Source organism: Dromiciops gliroides, chromosome 4 (assembly GCF_019393635.1).
Source record: "Dromiciops gliroides isolate mDroGli1 chromosome 4, mDroGli1.pri, whole genome shotgun sequence".
In the NCBI taxonomy this organism is placed as follows: Eukaryota; Metazoa; Chordata; class Mammalia; order Microbiotheria; family Microbiotheriidae; genus Dromiciops; species Dromiciops gliroides.
The window spans coordinates 386974920-386995893 of NC_057864.1; the positions used below are offsets into that span (position 1 = coordinate 386974920).

A 20974-nucleotide genomic window follows, 5' to 3' on the forward strand; every position below is an offset into this window, starting at 1 on the left:
TCCCTCTGTGATAGTCAACTAGTCTGACCCAATCTAATTGCACAGTTCTGTACTTTGGCTTCCTTGGGATTGTTTTTTCATTTATAAAATGAAGGGGATGGACTTAGATGGCTTCTAAAGTTCCTTCCAGCTTTCAGGCCTATGCTTCTACAAGCTTGGGGACAGAAACCATTTCCTTGAGTACCCCAGTTCGCCTTGCTTGGGGTTCTGGAAGATTGGTGGGGGTGGGGTACTTTAATTTTAAGTTTCTTTTCCAACCCATCACTCCATTCCACAGAAACGAAGACACATGAGGGATATCTATTTCTCCTTCTGGGAGATTCTATAGGCCCTTCTTTCCGCAAAATTAAAGTCGAACCCCAAAATACATTAACCCCCCCCCCAACAAAACAACAAGCCACCCGCGTCTGAAAGACACAAATATGCAAGAGGTTAAGGTAGAGCTTCTCTTAGCTAAGACTCCCTAACCAAAGGCTCCTGGGATGCAGGAGAAGCCACTTGGGACTGGAGGTAGAACTCTGGCCATTGTCTGGGATTTAGCAGGAGATAATTTAAGATAGAGATTTCTAAAGGGGGGGGGAGGAGGAGGTGGTAGGCGGTTGTGGCTGCGCATGCTCAACAGCTCCGCTCCGTGGCCGCCCAGCTGCTGCTGCTGCCGCGGCGGCCGCAGTTAACTGTGGTTGCTGCTCCTCCTCCGGGCGTTGGTGCCGTGTGCGGAGGGAGAGTCGCGTAGCCAGGGCTAAGAGAAGCAGGAAGGCAGCCAGGCAGCAGACGGCAGGCGTTTGCCCGCCTGCCTGCCGGGCCAGCTAGCTGAGCGAGCGGCGAGAAGTAGGAGGAGGAGGGAAGTGTCAGGATTGGCGATTCGGGTCGGGTCGGGTCGGGTCGGGCAAGGCAGCGCCGCGGCGAGCTGCCCCCGGGTGGGAGACTCCGACACTGACACTGACACCCGCACACGCCTTGAGTGAGGAGGAACTGCCGGAGACACTGCGGGGGAGGGGGGCGGGGGCCCGAAGGGAGGGGCGGGGGTGGGGAGAGAGCGGCGCAGCTGCTGCGGCGGCGGCGGCCGGAGTCGGATCCTGAGCCCGAGCCTGGGGGGACCGGGGGAAAGGAAGCGGAGGGGAGCAGAGACAGGCAGGCAGGCAGGGGAAGGGCCATGGACTCGGCGACTGCTGCCCGAACAGCCGCCGCGGCGGATGAGGGGATGGTGAGAGGAGGCGGCGCGGTCGGGAGCCACTCCGCCACTAGGTGAAGGGGTTGGTGGGCAGAGACTGTCGGTGGCAGAGGAAGAGGAGAGTCTGAGAGGAGCCTGCGGGCGGGCTGGGCTGTCACCGGCGCTGCCGCTGCTGCCGCTGCCGCTGCTGCTGCCGCTGCTGCCTCCCAGCGGAGGGGAGGAGGAGCAGGCGGCGGCGGCTGGGGCACCAGCAGCCGACTCTCGGCAGTCGGGGAAGCGGCTGGAGGGGGCGAGCCGGGCCTCCGGCTGTCTGTGGGTCTCTCTGGGCGCGGCGGCCGAGCTGCTCTCTCGGGATCCCTGCTTGCTGCCCGTCGTCGCGGTATTTCCTGCCGGGATATCTCCCTCCCTCCCTCCTTCCTTCCTCTGCTTCCCCCACACACCCTCTTCCTCCTCCTCTTCTTCCTCCGTTTTCTGGTCTCTCTGACCATCCTGTCAAAACTGCCGCCCGGCTTCGCCCTCCCCCCTCCCTCGGTCCACGTCCACGGGGACGTCGCTCGCCGCCCTCCCTTCTCCCTCTCCCCTCCCTCGGAGCCTCTAGCTAGGGGGCCGCGGAGGCGCTGCGGGGGGAGGCCGCGGCTGCCGCGGGAGGAGGAGGAGGAGGAAGAGGAGGTAGAAGAAGAAGGCTAGGGAACGGGGAGCGCCCGGGGAGACCATGAAGAAATTCAACATCAGGAAGGTGCTGGACGGCCTGACAGCCGGCTCGTCGTCGTCGTCGTCGTCGTCCTCGCAGCAGCAGCAGCAACAGCAGCAGCAGCAACAGCAGTCGGGCGGCCGGGAGAACGAAGTGCAGGAGACGCTCCAGTCCGAGCACTTCCAGCTCTGCAAGGTGACTGGCTCGAAGGGGCGGCCGGCGCGTGGGCACGGCGAAACCCCGGGGACCCGAGGACTGCCTGGGCCGGCTCCTCTGGACGGGGCTCTCGCTCTGGCTGTCTCTGTCTCTGTCTGTCTCTGTCTGTCTCTGTCTGTCTCTGTCTCTCTCCCACCCCCTCCCTCCCTCTCTCCCTCTCATTCCCTCTTCTTCCCCCTGCCCCCCCCTCGCTCCCCCTTCTCCCCCCCCCCCCCAGCTCTCGCTTTCTCGTTCTAGCTCTCTCTTTTTTTCTCTCGGTCTTCTGTCTTTCTCTGTGTCTCTCGCACCTACTTTCCGTTTCTCTCTTTCATTCTTTCTTTCTCCCATTTTCCGTCACTATCTCATTTTTCTCCATCTCTCTCCCACCACTTCCCCCTCCTACCTAACCTACCTATCTATCATTTATATGTTTAATCTATCCACCTACATATATATATCCATCCACTTATCCATTTCTATCTTGATTTAATTTACCTAATTATTCATCCCTTTGCTTATCTATCCATATATCTACTTATCCATATCTCTGTCTATTCCTCTCTACTTATCTATCCATTCCTATACTTATCTATTCATTTCTCTCTCTCTCTCTCTCTCTCTCTCTCTCTCACACACACACACACACACACACACACACACGAACCCTAGGAAAAAAAAAAAACACTTTGTGATTAAAAGCCTCTTAGGAGACTATTTTCCCCAACTTCTTTGCAGTGAACTCTCCTGACCCTTCCTTAATGCAACAGTGATTCCAAGATTGCCTCATACATAATGCTGACCATTAAGATGGTATTTGGAAGCATCAGTTGAAGTAATCTGGAAGGTTTTCTTTTTTGTTTTTCTCCTTCTTTCTTTTAAGCATAAGACATAAAACCCTTGTGGCCTCCTTTAGAAATAACTTCTAATGAAGATTGGTTAACAGACAGACAATTAGCAATTTGGCATTCACCTGTGCCTTGTATTTTCTTCTTTAAAACGTACTTCAGATGACTTCTAACTTGAATTTATGGATCTTGTGGTATTGATATAAAAAGTTAATATTGGGATTTTTGCCTATAGTGGTGTAATATAATACTTGCAAGCCAAGGTCCATAAGTTCAGGAAGGATGATGCAGCGAATTAGTTCACTGTTAAATGAGATACAGATTAATTTAAATATTGATGTTTTTTATCATCTGAAATAGACACTAATGCCTTCATATACACTATTTTGAGGATGTACAAATATACTTTTAGCTTTATTGCTCTATCTTTGTTGCGGACTTAATAAAAGTAACAGCATAATTAGACATACTTGTGTTGAGTTCTGCTGTTCCTTTGAAAAGTGTTGAAGTAAAAGACTTGGTGATTCCTTTTTTATTTGCCAAAGTGCACCTATGATTCCTTTCCCCAAAAAAGGCATTCTGTAGTATTATGATAGAGTAGTGCTGATGTGCCTTTTTTTTTTTAATATGGAAAAAAGGTTAAATACAGCTGCATAGACTTAGGTAGATTTTGGTAGCCACTACATAGATATTCTAAGAAGGGAAATTGTTAATTATGACTTTCATTTCGATTAGGAAAAACGGGCTTTCACAAACCTAAACACTTCTATGAATACTTCTCTGGTCTTTTCTTTTGACTCAAACTTTGCCCTAAAAACATTGCTCCTCCAGCACCTCCAATCCCCATTATATATTAAGAAGCTTGAGTGAGGGGATTGTGGTTTTTTATGTTTTTGTATTCTTAGCTCTTAGCTCTGTGCTTTGCCTAAAGGAGGTACTTAATGTTTGAATTGAATAAGCCTCTCCCACAATATTCTGACCATTAATTTATTTAAAATAAATATTCTCCTTTTGTTTAATTTTTTAAACTGATAATCACATAGAAACCTGAAAGCAGGTTCCTGGGACAGAAAAAAAGGGTATATTTTTTTCCAATATAGAACTCTATCTTAAAGGGATTTGACTAAAAGAAATGTAACTTGTTCTTCATAATAAGTTTAAAGGCTTCATTTACAGTTGACTGTTTTATTAAAAAGTCTTGTCTTCTCTTATTTGTGTACAATGTCCCATGATTTAAGTGACAGGCATTTTTTGCCACTCCAGAGAGCAAATATCCAGGGGACATCTGAGACATTAAGCTAAAATCATAATTTCACATATTGTTGGGGTTTTTTTTGCCAATCTTAAACAACTTGTTTCCGAGCAGGAATAAGTGTTGTGGGCAATAATGTTTGTGATCTTTCTTTTCTTTTTTTTTTTTTTAAAATAGATTTGATACCCTGTGGTAATGAATTTTCCCCTCCTCCCCCCTTTTTTATTTGTCTGTTATTGTTGTTGATTTCGTCACTTCCTCATCCCAAGACTGTTCGCCATGGATTCCCCTATCAACCCTCAGCCTTGGCATTTGATCCGGTGCAGAAGATCCTGGCAGTTGGAACTCAGACTGGTGCTTTAAGGCTGTATCCTTTTATTTTAATTTTTTAAATTTGACTTTATTCCTTCTAATCTCTTTCTAATAACCTGAGCAGTTATTGTCTTCTATTAAAGTCAGAAAGTGAGAATCAGGTGTTTAATAGAGGTAAGAGGGAGGGTTGTACCAACCTTGGTGATTGGTATTAGTCCGTATATTTCTATGTATCTCTCTGATCTGTATAGCTTGCTGTTTTCATTTGTAGGTTTATAGTCCTTATACATGAACACAAGGTTAAGGTTGTATAGTTTGCAACTTTCTTTGAAAAGAGCTAGAAGTTTAAGAAGGGAAGTGGAAGTAGTTTGGTAGCATCTGCTTGTAAAGTCATGGTTAACACTTGAATATTTTTTAAACTATTGGAGTTAAGTTTGAAGAATTTTTGTTTATTAAATGAAACAAAGGCATAGTTTCCTAAATATTGTTGTATGTATTAATGAGGTGTCATGGTATAGTGACTGTTAAGAGGGAGAGACTCAAGAGTTCATTTCCTACCTTAACACTTTTTTAGCTGTGTGATTAATTTAAACTTCTCTGAAGTCTAGCTTTCTCTAGGAATGACAGTGCCTGCAGTTTTTATCTTATAAGGTGCTTGATTGTGATCAGATGTGATATATGTAAAATACCTTTGCAAATATCAAAGATATATATATATATATATATATATATATAGGCTGTTGTTAGATATTAAAATTGAATACTTTCTTAAATAAATCTGGGATTTTAAAATTGGTTTATTAAAAGGTGATATTCCAGCTCTTGTCATTTTGAAGTCATCCAAATGTAATTAATAACGAATATTAATGAGAGCTTAAAAAAACCCCTTTGTTTTTAAAAAGGCCTTTCTAAATACTTTTTATATTCTCTAAAACTTAGTAGTTAGAAAACATTTAGGTTAGTCACCTGTATTTGAAAGAAAAAAAAAGACAGTGTCACAGAGAAATATATTGCATTGCTTCTAGTTCATTCAAAGAAAGATAAAATATCTTGTTATTTGGTAAAATTGTCCCAAACTCCTCATACTTTTTGAAGATTACAATTTCTAGAAAATATAATTTCTGTTCAGAATTTCTTCTGATCTGTTATCTAAAAAGATCACTTTTATTTCCAAATATTTATCCTATGTATTTGTCTTTATACTATTTATTTGTTATTAAATACTGTGACATTTGATTAACAATACAAATTCATGTATTGTCAAAGTTTAGCTTTAGCTTAAACTATACAAATGATAGTACAATAACCAGTTCCTACCCAATGCTAGGTAATGTAATATTAATAGAATGTAGAAAGACATGTGTACAAGTAGTAATAATCACCTAGTTTGTTGTAAACAGTTCTTTACCTTTTGTTCTTTGGGATTTGTCTGATTTTAGCTTTGGGAAAAGCACTAAACAGCATCAAGATAGAACTTAAATTTCATTTATGGTTAATTTTAACATATTAAAAAGATAGACAATAAAATCATCAAATTGTCTTGGCATATTTTCTATGACTGCACTGAATAAGATATGCCATTCACAGTACCACTACATTCACAGTACCACTGTAGTAGTTAACCCATATCCATTTTAATGTTTAAGGACAAGTTCAGAATCTCACTAGACTAGATCTAATTTCATAAAATGCTTGGATTATTTGTTTAAACAATAGACTTTGCTTGTATCTCAATATCAGGGCAAAAGCTACGTTCGCTTGAAATTTCTGATTAATTTAGGATGAAGAACTTGGTCTCAATTATCTAAATAATTTTTTATCTCATATTCAAGAATGTTCTTGATAAGGAATCCTGTTTTGTCATTTGAAATGAAGTAAAGATTATAAGTGAAAGCTTATTCTTTGGGCATCAGAAAGGATTTATGCTATAGTGCTTGGCATAGTGATTTCAATTGTGCATTATTATCTTCTAGCTATTTAAGGCCTGTAGCTTTTTTTCTTTTTTACTAGAAAATATTTACTAAAGTTTAATTAAATCAGGTATTTGAACAGATATTTTTCTGTTGTTTTTTTTCTAATGAGCAATTGTATATGTGTGTGTGGTGTTTTTGTTGTTGTTCTTGCCTAGAATTAATACTGAATTTTTTCTTGGAAGATTCTTGGCTTTTTTTCATAGATAGTTTTGTCCTTTTGTTAATGGTGGTATGTCGTATGATTACAAGTGAGTGCTACTTATGAAACTATTTATAAAACATCAAATCCTGATTATTTGAGTTACGAAGTAATTTTTTCTTAGCATATTTGAATATACCATATATATTGTTCCAAAACTTAGTACAGTTTCAAATAGCTTAAAACTGCACTAAAGCTTTTGGTGCACCCTCTACATATATTTTAACTTGATCTCAGAGGCTGGGGGGAACCTAAAGATATAGCTCCTTTGAATTGTAGAAGAAAAACGAAGATAAAGCACTTGTGCAATTTTGTAAGACAACTGGGGAATATTATGAGTTTGTACACTATTTTTATTAGAATATATCTAGTATGCAGGAGGAGTTTTGCCATAATTGTAGTGAACAGTTGAAGCTCATACTTTTTTTTTTTTGAGGCCCTTTGTCAGTATGTTTAGATGACATTATTAAAATCATTTTTATTTTCTAATTTTGCCAATATATTTGTGCTGCAAATTCTACATGTAAAAGACTGGTTTTTCAACTGGCTATACTATTCAAGCTTGTTAATTTCCCCAAATATTTTGGTAACACTTTTTAGGAAGTGCATTGATGATCTGAGAGTTTCTGGAGGAGGGCAAACCAGTATGGTGAAAGGCATTGTATCCGTGCTATATCAGGATCATTTGAAGCACCTGTGGATATTTAGCTTGGAGAAGATAATAAGGCTTAGTGGGGGATGTAATAGTTATGGCTCAGTATTTGAAGGGCTGTCATGTAAAAAAAAAAAAGATTAGGCCTATTGACCTTGGCCCCAAAGGGCAGAACTAGATCATAGGTAAGGAAAAGCGTTTTAATAACCTCTTCAAAAGTGCAGTGGGCTATCTGGGGAGGTAGTGGGGGGAAAAAGACCTTACATTCTAGGTCTTCTAATTAATATAGTCAAATATTTTGTAGAAAGGATTTCTTTTCAAGTGTGGATTGGATTAGATGGCCATTGAGATTTCTTTCAACCCTGAAATGCTGTGAACTAATTAGCTTTATGTTAAAATATGGCACTAATGTTCTACTTTGATACCCAAAACTTAGTGGTATAGTGGAAAAAGCACCTCTTCTGGAGTATGAGGAGACCCTAGTTCGAGTTCTTCCTCTGCTACTTACCATGGACAAGTCACAACTTTTTTGGACATCTTTTTTCTTCATCTATAAAATGAGTGTGCTGACCTAATTGGCTTCTTAAGTTCTCTTCCAGCTCTAGTTCTGTATACTTATGAGCCTGGAAATAGTCTGTCTCTTATTGGAAGGACTTAGCTAAGTTTGAGATTACATCAGGATATGAGCTCTTAGATAAGTTTTTTTCCTTTAGCCACAGCATCTCATGAGCATCTACAACATCATTAGAAGGTATATCTATAATGATAAAATAATGAACTTTTGAAGTATTGAAGTGATTTGTAAATTTGATTTGTTAAAAAAAGTGACAGAACAGGATACAGGTTTTAGATATGTAAATATAATCGTCTTTAGTTTTCAACCTCTTATGTAACCTAACCACTCAATTTACTATGTTTATTTATATCCTTTTATTGAGTGTCTTTAAAATGATTTATTGTCTGATATTGTGTTTATTTCATAAATGAAGAACATCTAATGGCATATCTGTAGATCTCTAGGAAATTCATCACCTATGCAAAGATTATACTTTTGAAATGTTAAGTTTCTGATTAATTTTTCTTTTTCTTTCTTTTCTTTTTTTTTTTTTTTTTGCAGGGCAATGGGGGTTAAGTGACTTGCCCAGGGTCACCCAGCTAGTAAGTGTCAAGTGTCTGAGGCCAGATTTGAACTCAGGTCCTCCTGAATCCAGGGCCGGTGCTTTATCCACTGCCGCTACCTAGCTGCCCCTCTGATTAATTTTTAAAATTATAACATACTTGCCAAATGAGACTATTTTGTCATTTTCTTGACATTAGTTTCTCTACATTTTTTTCCTTCTGCTGGGACTGCTTTCTTGTGATACCTTTTCTTTAGTTATTTTAATCCTGTATTAATTACTATGTGTTAGTCACTGGGGATACAAAGAAGAACAATTAAATAGTCCTTGACCTTGAACTTATATTCTGCTTGGTGTGTTGGGAGTGTGCTGGAGTACAGGCTCTTTATAAATACATAATAATAGGGGCAACTAGGTGGCGCAGTGGATAGAGCACCAGCTCTGGATTCAGGAGGACCTGAGTACAAATCCAGCCTCAGACACTTAACAGTTATTAGCTGTGTGACCTTGGGCAAGTCACTTAAACCCAATTGCCTCACCAAAACCAAAAATAAATACATAATAATATGAGGAGGGAGCAAGCACTAAAATAGAAGTTAAGAAGGTGAGGTATTCTAAGATGGTAAGAGGAAGGAATACATTCTGAGCATGGGCCCTGTGCAAGATATGGTGATGGGGGTTGAATGTAGAGTTTTGAGCATAGCTAGTAGTAGGATTGCATGACTGAAACATGGTTTGTGAAGGAAGGTGTAATATGATAGCAAAGGAGGAAGATAGTTTGAGGACAAGTTGGATTGCCTCAAATATTAGATGGAGTTTGTATTTCATTTTAGAGGCAATAGAGTGCCATTCAAGTTTTTTTGGTTAGGGTGTGACATGGTCGGACCTATATTTTAGGAATATTAATTTGGTAACTGTGTTGAGGATGGATTGGAGAGGGAGGAGACTTAATGAAGATACTTGAGCCAGGATATGAGGATATTGCAGTAGTTCAAGCAAGAAGTGGTGAGTGCCTGAACTAGATTGTGTTACAGGTGAGGAGAAGTGGACAGATGTAAGAGATTGAAATTGGTAAGGTTTAGTAACTTATTAAATATTGGTAAGAGGGAGATAAGAAATGGCTGAGGTTACAAGCCTGGCTGATTTACTAGGTGTTGGCGGTGGTTATTTGTTCTTCATTTTTGAAAAGGATCAGTGACATCTCTAGTGACTTATGGGTGAATTGTATTGGATTGAAGTGAGAGAGAGTTGCACAAAGTCTTCAGCCTTGCTATCTTTTCTACAGTTATCAAAGTTCAGTGGCAAGGTTTACTAGTTAACTGTTGGATAAGTAGTAGGAGAATGCAAAGAATAGCTTTCCCACTGAAATGAAGGGAGGGTGATGTAGCAGGAGTGGGGCATAGCTGTCAGTACAGAAAGCTCTGAAAGCTCCAGAGAGAGAAAGTAGGAGCACTAAGAAAGCACTGTTTGTTTGAGCAGTTGAGATTGTTGGTAATCTTAGAGAATGGTTTTATTTGAGTAGTAGGGTTGGAAATTGGATCACAGTGGGTCAGAATGAGTTAGGAGGTAAAGAAATGGAAAAAATGAATGCAGAAAACTCTTCTGAAGAGTTTGACTGTGAAAGAGAAAAGAATCACAGAATTTGAGATTTGGAAGGGACCTGGTTGGTTTTCTAGTTCTACCCATAGATGAAAGAACTTCCCGCTATAACAAGTGGTTGTCCAGCCTTTGGAGGCCTTCAGAGAAGGGCAATCCACCCTCTTTGGAGGTAGGCCATTGTACTTTTGGAGGCCTCTTAGGAATATTGGGTGATTTGCCTGTGCATGTGTGCATGTGTGCGTTTTCACATCAAGCTTAAATTTACCTCTTTGCAACTTCCACCTGTTGATCCTCATCTTAGCCTTCTGGAACCAAATAGAACAAATCTAGTTCCTCTTTAACTTGAAAGCCCTTCGTATACTTGAAAAAGATCTAGGAGTTTTAGTGAACCGAAAGTTCAATAAATCAGCAACCCCAAAAAGTTAATGTAATCTTGGGCTGCATGAAAAGTATATAGCTTCCAAAAACAGAAAGCAAGACAGACTTTTTCCCACTGCTTTTAATCAGTACTTTATCCCAGCATTGTAAATAGTATTTCTGTTTTAGAGTTACTATTTAATGTATTTTTGACTTAAAATCATATTCAGATAAAAAAATAACACTATATCATAAAATAGAGTGATATGTACAAAAAGTGAATATCTTTGGTTATAGTATTTGGTTAATTATGTTAAACATCCTTATCTGGTATGTTATAGTTTTAAGACATAAGGAAGGTAAAAAATTATTGGAGAGAGCAAGGAATGAAAGACCTTCTGATTGTTAAAGTGATACTTTGTAGCACTTATTTTAAAAGTAAATTCCTTCAGTGAGCTATTCCAAATCTGTGGAATACTGATTCCCAATATTTTTGGAGTTGAGCTCTTTTTAAATTTTCTTGCTATACATTGAAATAATTGGATATGTTTGCTGATGTTTAAAAAGACAGATATGATCACTATTGCATAACAGTTTTTCTTCAATTGGAATGAGCATAGAATTCTTTCAAACAATATTGTGAGAAAAATATCTCTTAGCACAGTGTCTGACACACAGTAGGTGCTCAGTAAATGCTTTATGGATTGATTGACAAAGTACATTCAGAAATAAATTCAGCTTCTGTCATAATATAGAAGTTTCATATATGGTCTATATCTAACATAAAAATGCAAGTTGGGTGTTGTTCATTTGTTAGACAAGATGAAATAGAATTGAATTGCTAATGTGTAATCCTTGTGTTGGCAGATCTGAGCCATCAATTAATGGAGAGAATGGTGTGAAGAATACCGTTGAAGACTGTATGGTATACGAGAATGAAATAAGTAAACTTCTCTCAGTTTTTGTGCTAACATGTCTACTATTCTGTAAACACTAGAAATTTGAATTTGTTAAGATAATAGTAGACTGCAGCTTATTGCCTTTTACCTGGAAATCTATATCTTTATTCAATAACTATTTGTATTTAATCACACATGGAGCCCTTGTAACAACATATAAGTAATTAATTTTGACAGAGGATGTTGGAGAGAAGGCTTTTGTTTTTGAATCATGATCTGCATGGAAGCATAGTGCCACCAGGTTACTTTAAAGCTTCTTTAAAAAAAAAAGAATGAATTTTGGTTACTTTCTTTTTTGCTTATCCTTAATGCTTTACTAAATTGTATTTTGACTAACCAGCTTGTAACTCATTGAGGCTGTGCAAGTAGGTTTTTTTTTGTTTTGTTTTGCTTTGTTTTGTTTTTTACAGGGCAATTGAGGGTTACCTTGCCCAAAGTCACACAGCTAGTAAGTGTCAAGTGTCTGAGGTCCGATTTGAACTCAGGTCCTCCTGAATCCAGGGCTGGCGCTTTATCCGGTATGCCACCTAGCTGCCTCCTGCAAGTAGTTTTAATTTTCAAATCAGGCAGTGATGTGTGAGATGGCCATTATGATGTTTAGTTTATTGTTGACACATTGTTTGAGGAATATCTGTTATGTAAAGAGTACTTTTTCCCCTTGTAAATGTTTTTTTCCCCAATTCCTGTTGTAATATAAATACTTAAAGTTACAAAGCTAAGACTTCAAGACATTAAGATAGTCCACTATACGTCTGATTACCATATTAACATGTGTAAGAAACATAGCTATCCTATTGGGAAGAAGATTTAGTAATATTTTTTGACAAAAACAATTAAATGGATATTAGTTAAATTGAAACTCAACCAGATTCTCATTTTCTTAAATCAGGGAATAATAGTTTTGTAATGAGAATAGCCATTTGCTCATTGGCACTCATAGATTCTAAAAGGTAAGGCATCCTGAGCTGTGTTTCCTTTTGCTCTTAGGAAAGTGCTTATCATTTGGATTCTTAAGGGTCCAGAAGAGATGAGAAACAGGAATTTTATTTACAATTTTTATTCTTTCCTAGGCTGACATGGACTTAGGTAGGCACCTAACTTTGAAGTCTTAGTTTTAGAGAGTAGGAGACCTCTTCTGGTTTAGAGGTTTTATTCCCAACATTCCCCCCCACAGCACAGAAGAGTAATAAACATTGGTATAGATGTGGAGTTTTTTTCCCAAATTGCTTGGCCATGGAATTTCTTTGAATAGGGAGAGAATGGTGTGAAGACATTGGTTAGAAGACAAAGGTCTGTTTTATTGAGCTTATAACTTTGCTTTGAGGTTTTTAGAATGCTAACCTGGTTTAGGGTGTCGGGAGGTTCTGTCAGGGAACAAAACTTTAATACACAAAAATACTTATCCTTCACCTCTCTTTAATATTTTATAATATTGAATGTCTTCACCTATGTGCTTTCTCTCGATTCCTTCTACCTATTTGACTGCTTTTTCTCTGTCTCTTTTGTTAGATTTCATGCTCATTATTTGGGGATATCCCAAAGCTCGGCCCTTGTCTCTCTTCTCTTCTCCTTTTATATTATCTCACTTGATAATTTCATCAGGTCTCATGGGTTTGCAAATGATTTCCAATGTATTTATCCATTCTTAGTTTCTTTCCTCAGCTCTAGGCCCATTTAACTATCACCCTCTTGGACATTTTAAACTAGATGACCATAGGGATGATAACTGAACCCATGGGAATTGAGATCGCTGAGAGAGGGAATAGAGACAGAAGAGGGCCAGGATAGTTTTGGAGTATTCCTGTAACTTGAAAATGGCATGTAACACAGCAAAGAAGACAGCAATGGTGGCTACACAGATAGGAGAACCAAGGAAGAGCAATGCTATGAAAATCCAGGGAGGAGATAGAATCTAGGAAAGACATTGGAAAATTGGCAACCAAGACATCATTTGTATGGTTTTGAGTGTCTTTATTGTCTTGGTTGCTCTCTCTTGTATATTATCTAGTTTATCAACTTCTCTTCCACTTTCATATGTGGTAAGTGGACAAAGTATTTAAGGAATATTAGAGATAAATGTATAATCTATGACAAATTAAGGCCCTTTTTGTTAAACTGCTTTTTTTCTTAACATCTGGGCACCACAGTTTGTAGTTTAAAGAAGCAAAAACAATATCTACTTAATGATTATTGTTTTCATTTTAAAATTAATAATAATGAAAAGTTATTGTATTGCTCACAAAGGACTATACATAATTCTCATTTTTAATCCTTTAGAACAGTCCTATGAAGTAGATTTTTTTTTTTTCTTTTGGCCGATCTGTGGTTTCATTATTGTCTGGAACTGGAGACTCGATGTGGTTCTTACTGTTCTAATCCATTTTGTAACTTAAAAGCTTTCAGGTTGTCTAGAACAGTGGAATCAAACTCAAAACAGAAATGGGGGCCCCTAAACCATACATAAGAATCCCTGCAAGGCCTCATGATTTAGAAAACCACATATCAGTGTTACCTATGGCTTGTCGTATTTTTGTTTATTTTGTTAACTATTTCCCATTTACATTTTAATCTGGTTTGGGAGCCTCTTGAGAGTGTTGGCAACCACATGTGACTTGCAGGTAATCTACATGACACTTCTAGTCTAGGACTTTGAGGGATTAAATGATTTGTTCAGGGTTACACCATCATGTGTTATTGAAAGGATTTGAACCAATTTCTTGCTCACTCTGAGCTGGGCTTTCTATGCACCATAACATATTACTCCTCATGACTGTCAGTGAAGTATGTAGATAGACAAGCCCTATTTTATATGATGAGAAAGCTAGACTAAGGAGAAATTAAGTGATTTGTTGATGTTCCATAGGTACTTATGTGGCAATTAGGATTTGAAGCCAATTGTTTAGCTTCAAATCATTTATTTTTTTCTTTATACCACAGTATACTTTTTCCTTCTCATTTGAATCGTTCTGAATTCATAAAATGTCTTATTCTATTTATTTATATCCCTAAAGCCTAGCACATTTCCTGTCGTATAGTAAGTTCAGTAGTAAATGCTTGTTGATTGATTTTAATGTATATGCATATTTATTACTTCATTTATTATGACTCAGTAGCTCCATTGATTTAATCTTATTTTACTCTATCCATATTCTTAAATGTTTGATTACTAATAATTGATTTCTATGTGTTTTTCTCATGAAATCTTGAAATTTTATTAAGTATGTAGTCTTTGCTATCTTGGCCCCAGGGAATAGTTGAGAAAATGTATATCTATTCATTGCAGAGTTAAGGGGGAGGAGGAGTGACACTGAGAGTGTGGAAGGTTGCGTACACTGTCTTATGTTTGATGTGTTGTTTTACTGAACTGTTGTTCTTTTAAAATTTTTGTCACAAGAGTAAGTTCATTGGGTAGGACATGGTAAGGAACATATTTGGAAGTGAATGTGATATAAAAACAAAACATTGTACAGTGGAACAAGTACCTTTTCTCAGGTTCTGGGTTTAAATTCCACCTGCTTCTTTGACCTTGATCAAGTCACTTAACATTCTTGGCCTCAATTTCCTCATCTGTAAAATGAGGACCTTGGACTATATTACTGTAGGTCCCATTCAACTCTGGATCTATTATTGTATGAATTTTATTTTTTAATAAGAATATATTTACGAAGCTTCAGGGGATTTTTTAATATTATTTTTGTGTATGGAGATTAAAGTTTATTGTTAATCTTCTTAGGGAATAACAAGTCATGAAGGAATGCCTTAAAATTAACTTTCTAGCAGTCAGGATGAAGTTGAATGTTGTTTTCTTTACAAATAGATGGAAAGGCTTATCATATGACATTTGTAAGGCACAGTGTAGTTCCAAATGAGGCAGATCTTTAGAATGAACAATTATCCTGTTATATGTAGAGGAAAGAAGCTATGGTTACTATTGTGTAATTAATATAGGAATTAGTTAAAGACTTAAGTAACCAATTATTAATGAATGACTAAATATATTTAATGAGGATTATGTAAAATAGTTATATGTGTGTTAAACCCAATAACTTTGGTTATCCGTGTGTGTGCTTGGGAGAGATTTATTGATGATTTTGTCATTAACTCTTTTTGTTTGAACACAATTTATTAGTGTTAAGACACAAATTCCAAAGGAGATAAGAACCTTACTTAATGATTCATAGTTTCATGTGAAGAATAATTGTTGTTTGGAGATATTTTTTTCTGTTCTTGATAAAATAGGTTTAGTGCTTTGGTCAATTACCTTATAAAAGACAAACTCATGATTTATCACTTTTTGATAATTTCTTGTTTGGAATTAGATGTGTCTCTGGAGCAACTTTTTAAAAATTTCTAAAAGGTTAAGGTCTTATATTTCTTCCCATTATTGATCATAGTCCCTATAGAGTTCAGGGGCTATATAGTTTTAAAATTTCTATTACCTCTTTCACCTAGCAGAATACCTTGCTTATATTGTAGTAGATGCTTGATAAATATTTGCTTGATTTCAGGTGTTGAATAACTATTGTGAGAAATCTGCTATAGATGGCCTATGATAACTGAAGAATTACAGGGAAGCTATGAGTTTGTTAATTGTTGAAAATATGTGCATATGCAGGTGACTATGTTTGTATGGTACTTGGGTATAAATGGTGTTTGTTCTAGAGTTTTTGTTAAATATTTTCTGTATCTTTTTTGGCTTTCTTTCATTACCAATAGATTAATAATTTTTCTTTCCCATCATTTTCCTTCCAAATATGTGGAGTTGATTGGTTTTTGTTTTGTTTTGTTTTGTTTTTTTAGTGAGGCAATTGGGGTTAAGTGACTTGCCCAGGGTCACACAGCTAGTAAGTGTTAAGTGTCTGAGGTCAGATTTGAACTCAGGTCCTTCTGACTCCAGGGCTTGTGCTCTATCCACTGCGCCACCTAGCTGCCCTGAGTTGATTGGTTTTTAAAGGCATTCCTGGTTAGGTTGTCTATTGTAGAAAATGATTAATTCTGCCCTTTCTTTAAAGTACATAATCTTTTCTTGTAATAGCAATGACTCTGCTTTTTCACAGCAGTGCCCTGCCAAAGGTGACTATAAATCCAATGGCATCAACTCCCTCAGTATTTTTGTGCTAAATTGATTTCTTTTTAGGGTATTTTTTTCTTCCTTTTGAAAAGGGAAAAAAGAGAAAAGGTATTCAGTTTCCCTTCATTTGTTAAGAGTTTTCATACTGTGAAATTGTTTTTAAAAATCTGTTGGCTTATCTAAGAATGGAAATTATCTTTTTGTACTTTTGATAGAATCTATGGTTCTATATTTTTTATTATAATACTTTCCACAGAGTCTTACTGAGATGCCTCATTATGGTGTGAAGACAACCCTAGGTGACCTTGAAGTCTGTGCCAGTGCAGTATAAGCTCTGGCAGGTTCTGTCATTCTGGAAAAGCTTTGAGAAGGGCAACATACTATTTTCTGAGGACCAGTCCAGCGAAGTACAGAGAGATTCATCACCAGTAGGCTGGTCAATTGATGAATCTTTTGACTCTGGCCTGAAACAAAGAAAAATACAAAACATCATGCAGTGCTGGGAGATCCCCTTCTACTTCAGTAGTGACAGCCGCAAAGTAGAGTAAAAAGCAACAGAGGGTGTTAAGAATCACATTGTGTTAACCTTAATTTAACTTAGAATCACTTGTATTAACTTTAATTTTGATGAAATCACTCATTCACAACAATTTCATTTGTAATAAGGAAACTCCTTTCAATGCAACTCATTGAATATTTTGGAACTTACAATTACCAAAGACATTAAGAGATTAAGTGATTTTCCTGGATTTACATAGCCAGTGCCTGTTAGAGGTTAGACTTGAGCCTAAATCTCCCCTCAGTTCAGTTCTTGACTCATAATGCCACATTAAGTATATTAAATTGATTTTTAGCCTTGTTTACTTAATGATAAATAATTACAACTGATAATACTCATGTGAATCTATCGCATGTCACATTAGGTGTTTCTCCAGTAGACATAGATCACAATCTATCAATAGCTTCCCATCCTGTATAACTGATGCATATCCACCCAAAAATTCCTAGGGGGTCTACCTAATACATTGGAAGATTTTACTATGTATATGTTGATTTTGAAAAAAGCATTTGATTTGGTAGAACAATAAAGATTCCTTTCCAATAATATATTTCTCATTGATACATCAGTATCATTTAAAGTTATTCGAAAAGCATAGTAAGAGAAATAATTCCATTCAATGGTTTTCTGCTTGTAAACAATCTGGCAAGATATAAAATGGAGATGAATACCTACCAAAGCTATTCATCATTGTGATAGAAGAGATCAAGAACAAAATCTAAGTTAAAGAGTGCTTCTGTCTGGATACCAAGAGTCTCCAGGTATTCCTGCTTGCCAACTTCATCAAACTCTGGGACATTATAGAGCTTCCTGAGATACATAACCACTCATGAGTCTGACTTGAAAATTCACCAAGTAAAGACTAAAGACTAGAGAAAACAGGTTGAACTGCCTTCAGGACATTACAAAATTTCTTTGATGATACCAAAACTCCTTTAATCTTAAATTTTTTTCTTTTCTTTCTTTTTTTTGGCAGGGCAATGAGGATTAAGTGACTCGCCCAGGGTCACACAGCTAGTTAAGTGTCAAGTGTCTGAGGCTGGATTTGAACTCAGGTCCTCCTGAATCTAAGGCCAGTACTTTATCCACTGTGCCACCTAGCTGCCCCCAATCTTAAATTTCTTGTGAAAACAAAAGCCCTTCTTTTTTAATACCAGTTTCTTGGTGGTATTAGCCATGAAATACAATAGTCTCTGAAAAATTAAAGATAAATAATCCACAAACATCAATGGAGAAGTGAATGGTGCGTGTGACCAGGTTGTTACATAGAATCAATGAAGATCTTTCATGAAGACCTGGAGTAAAAGATGTCATCAGGAAATTATGACGAGAAGAAAAGTTGGGTTGATAATATGACAAGGGTGACAAATATTGGCATAACCAGAGGTATCCAATACTTAATCCTTGCAAATGTTAGGTAGGGGAAGCAAGGAAGGCTTCCAATGTATTAGGTAGACCCCCCTAGGAATTTTTGGGTGGATATGCATCAGTTATACAGGATGGGAAGCTATTGATAGATTGTGATCTATATCTACTGGAGAAACACCTAATGTGACATGCGATAGATTCACATGAGTATGATAATGAGTTAGTAATTTATTTTAAATGTTTTATGACAGATCTTCACCTTTTAAATGATAATGATAAAGGTCTAACTCCTAATGTATTTCTATTACATTTAGGTTCTTACTATATTATTGAATGTTAGTATTTTTAATACATTTAAAAAGTTGGTATTAATAATTAATAATTAGCTTGCACTTACTTGCTACTTTAGTGTTACCAAGTGCTTATAAAAGAAAAAATCATGAGATGTGTAGGTATGTTGCTATTTTAAAAAGTAATTTGTTATTTGGAATTAGATATGATTCCAGAAAAAAAAAACCCTCCTCAATGATTAGAGCTATCAAAAAATGGAATTGCCTGACTTAAGAGGTAGCATTTGGATTACCCTGGTTGTAGATCTTGTGAATGGGATTCTTGGTCAATTATGGATTGGACAAGGTAGCCTATGAGGTGTCTTCTAGCTCTTAGATTATGTGATCTCAGAGCAAGGCAAGGAGATCTTCCTATAATGGAGCATAGACATCTTAATAGGTTCCTGGATTGAAACTTTAGCCCTACCAGTTAGGAGCAGGAGGTAGGAAGACTAGTCCTGCAACCATTATTACCATTTAAGTGGTAGAAAAAAGCACTATCCTTGGAGAAAAAAACAATACTTTTGGCAATCTATTTCTTGACAGTATTTACTCAGAGTGGACTTTGTTGCTGTTGTTCTGCTACCCATGTAGTAGTGAGTTGGAAGAGTTTAGGTGTGTGTGTGTGTGTGTGTGTGTGTGTGTGTGTGTGTGTGTGTGTGTGTGTGTGTGTGTGAAAAGTTATTGGTTATTGTTGGAGGAAAGAAATGCTGTCTCGCTACAAATTTGATTTTATTTAACTGAGTAGATTTTGAGTTTATTTCTGTATTACTGCTCATCAGTTGTGTGGAACCCAGAGGAATTAACTTTATGACTATAGATTTATAATAAAACTCATGTTTCTGAAGTATTTAAGTTTTACCCTCAGTGTTACTTTCAGACATCTAAAAAACTTAAGCCTCCTAAGATTTGGTTAGAGCTGGAACATTCTGTAAATAAATTTGTACACATTGACTGTGGCTGCCACATCTTTCTGCTTGAAAGATCCAAGTGTCTTCTGACTAAGTTGGTTCTGAGGTTTGGGTTTTTGTTTTTTGAGTCTTTATTATTGTAATTTACAGCTATTAAATCTCTTTAAGAAGTGGTGATACATAGAGGAATATCTTTATAAATAGTTGATTTTTAACAAATTCATGTTTATCTGTTTCCTATTCATAATCTAAACCTAGTTTTAAGTCAGTTCAAATCTTTTGTAATTGCATGCAATTATCTTCTCACTTTTATTCTATCCTTAACATGGAGACAGTGAGTGTTTAAAAATTATATTTTGTTAACTATTTTAACCATATTGTTTTCCTTTGTAATCATATATATTGTGAGCATTTCAAAACATTCTCAAAATAGGTTCATACATAGATTTCACTAGCCTGCCAAATGGGTCCATATCATCCCTGAATTATTTACTGTAGCATTAGTAGCCAGTCATTTTCTGTCAATTTTTGTGTGATATTGATTGTTACTTGCCATTGTCTAGCAACTTCCTATACTCTAATTAAAAGAACAATCACAATATATGTGTAAGACTTTTCTAAAAGCCTTTGTGCCCTCTTTCATGTCAAAATACTGATGGAAGGAACAAAACATTTATTAAGCACCTACTTTGTGCCAGGCACTGTGCTGAGAATTTTACAAATAACCTCATTTGAATATCATAATAACCTTGTGACGTAGTCATATTTTCTCATCTTTTTTTGGTCATCCCTCCATTTGCTACCTTTTGCATCAAAGTTCACTATTATATTAAGGTACATATTGACTTGGTATGAATAATTTTTGTCTTAAAAGTGTCACATGCTAGGATGTTTGGATACTATTCTATTTGAATGTTATTTTAAATTCTTGCTACAGAGGAAATATCAATACAAATGCTTCATTACTAAGTAAGCATGGAATTCAGTATTTTGTACCTTTCAGCACTATTGATTTGAGTCTGATCTTAAGCATTATCAAATTTTCTACATTAATTATAAGCAATCATTGCTTTTAGCTTTAAAATTCATTGATACTTCTGATTCCATTTAAGTTTTTGTAGAGTTGTTTCCCCTTCTCATGTCACCCTAGCCTAGGCTGATAAACTGCATCAAAGGAAAAGAAGCATAATCAGAGTTAAATTTCTAATATATTTATGTTTATCTGACTATTAAGTTATAATGCTCAAACTCAGTTTTTCTTAGTTATAACTCCTTATATGTTACCTTAATAAGTAGCACCAGTTTTAAGCTAAATTTATGAGCCTAAGAAAAACTTTGCCTCTTTTTGTTCTGGTTTAGACAAGAAGGTATTTTATTTAGGAAGTAAAGTAATTTCCCTTCTTAATGGGTTTA

The 20974-nt window shown here is 37.1% G+C and overlaps 1 protein-coding gene across 4 annotated transcripts in view; it reads left to right on the plus strand.

Moving 5' to 3' along the window:
* Window positions 1-1053: 1053 nt before the first annotated feature.
* Window positions 1054-20974, plus strand: part of STXBP5 (syntaxin binding protein 5) — a 196271-nt gene continuing 176350 nt past the window's right edge. For all 4 annotated transcript variants that reach the window (XM_043999574.1, XM_043999576.1, XM_043999575.1 and 1 more), the window contains exons 1-2: window positions 1054-2057; window positions 4424-4521. In XM_043999574.1, the coding sequence (XP_043855509.1) occupies window positions 1884-2057; window positions 4424-4521 (272 nt within the window). In that variant the 5' untranslated portion in view covers window positions 1054-1883. The remainder of the gene's footprint in view (window positions 2058-4423; window positions 4522-20974) is intronic.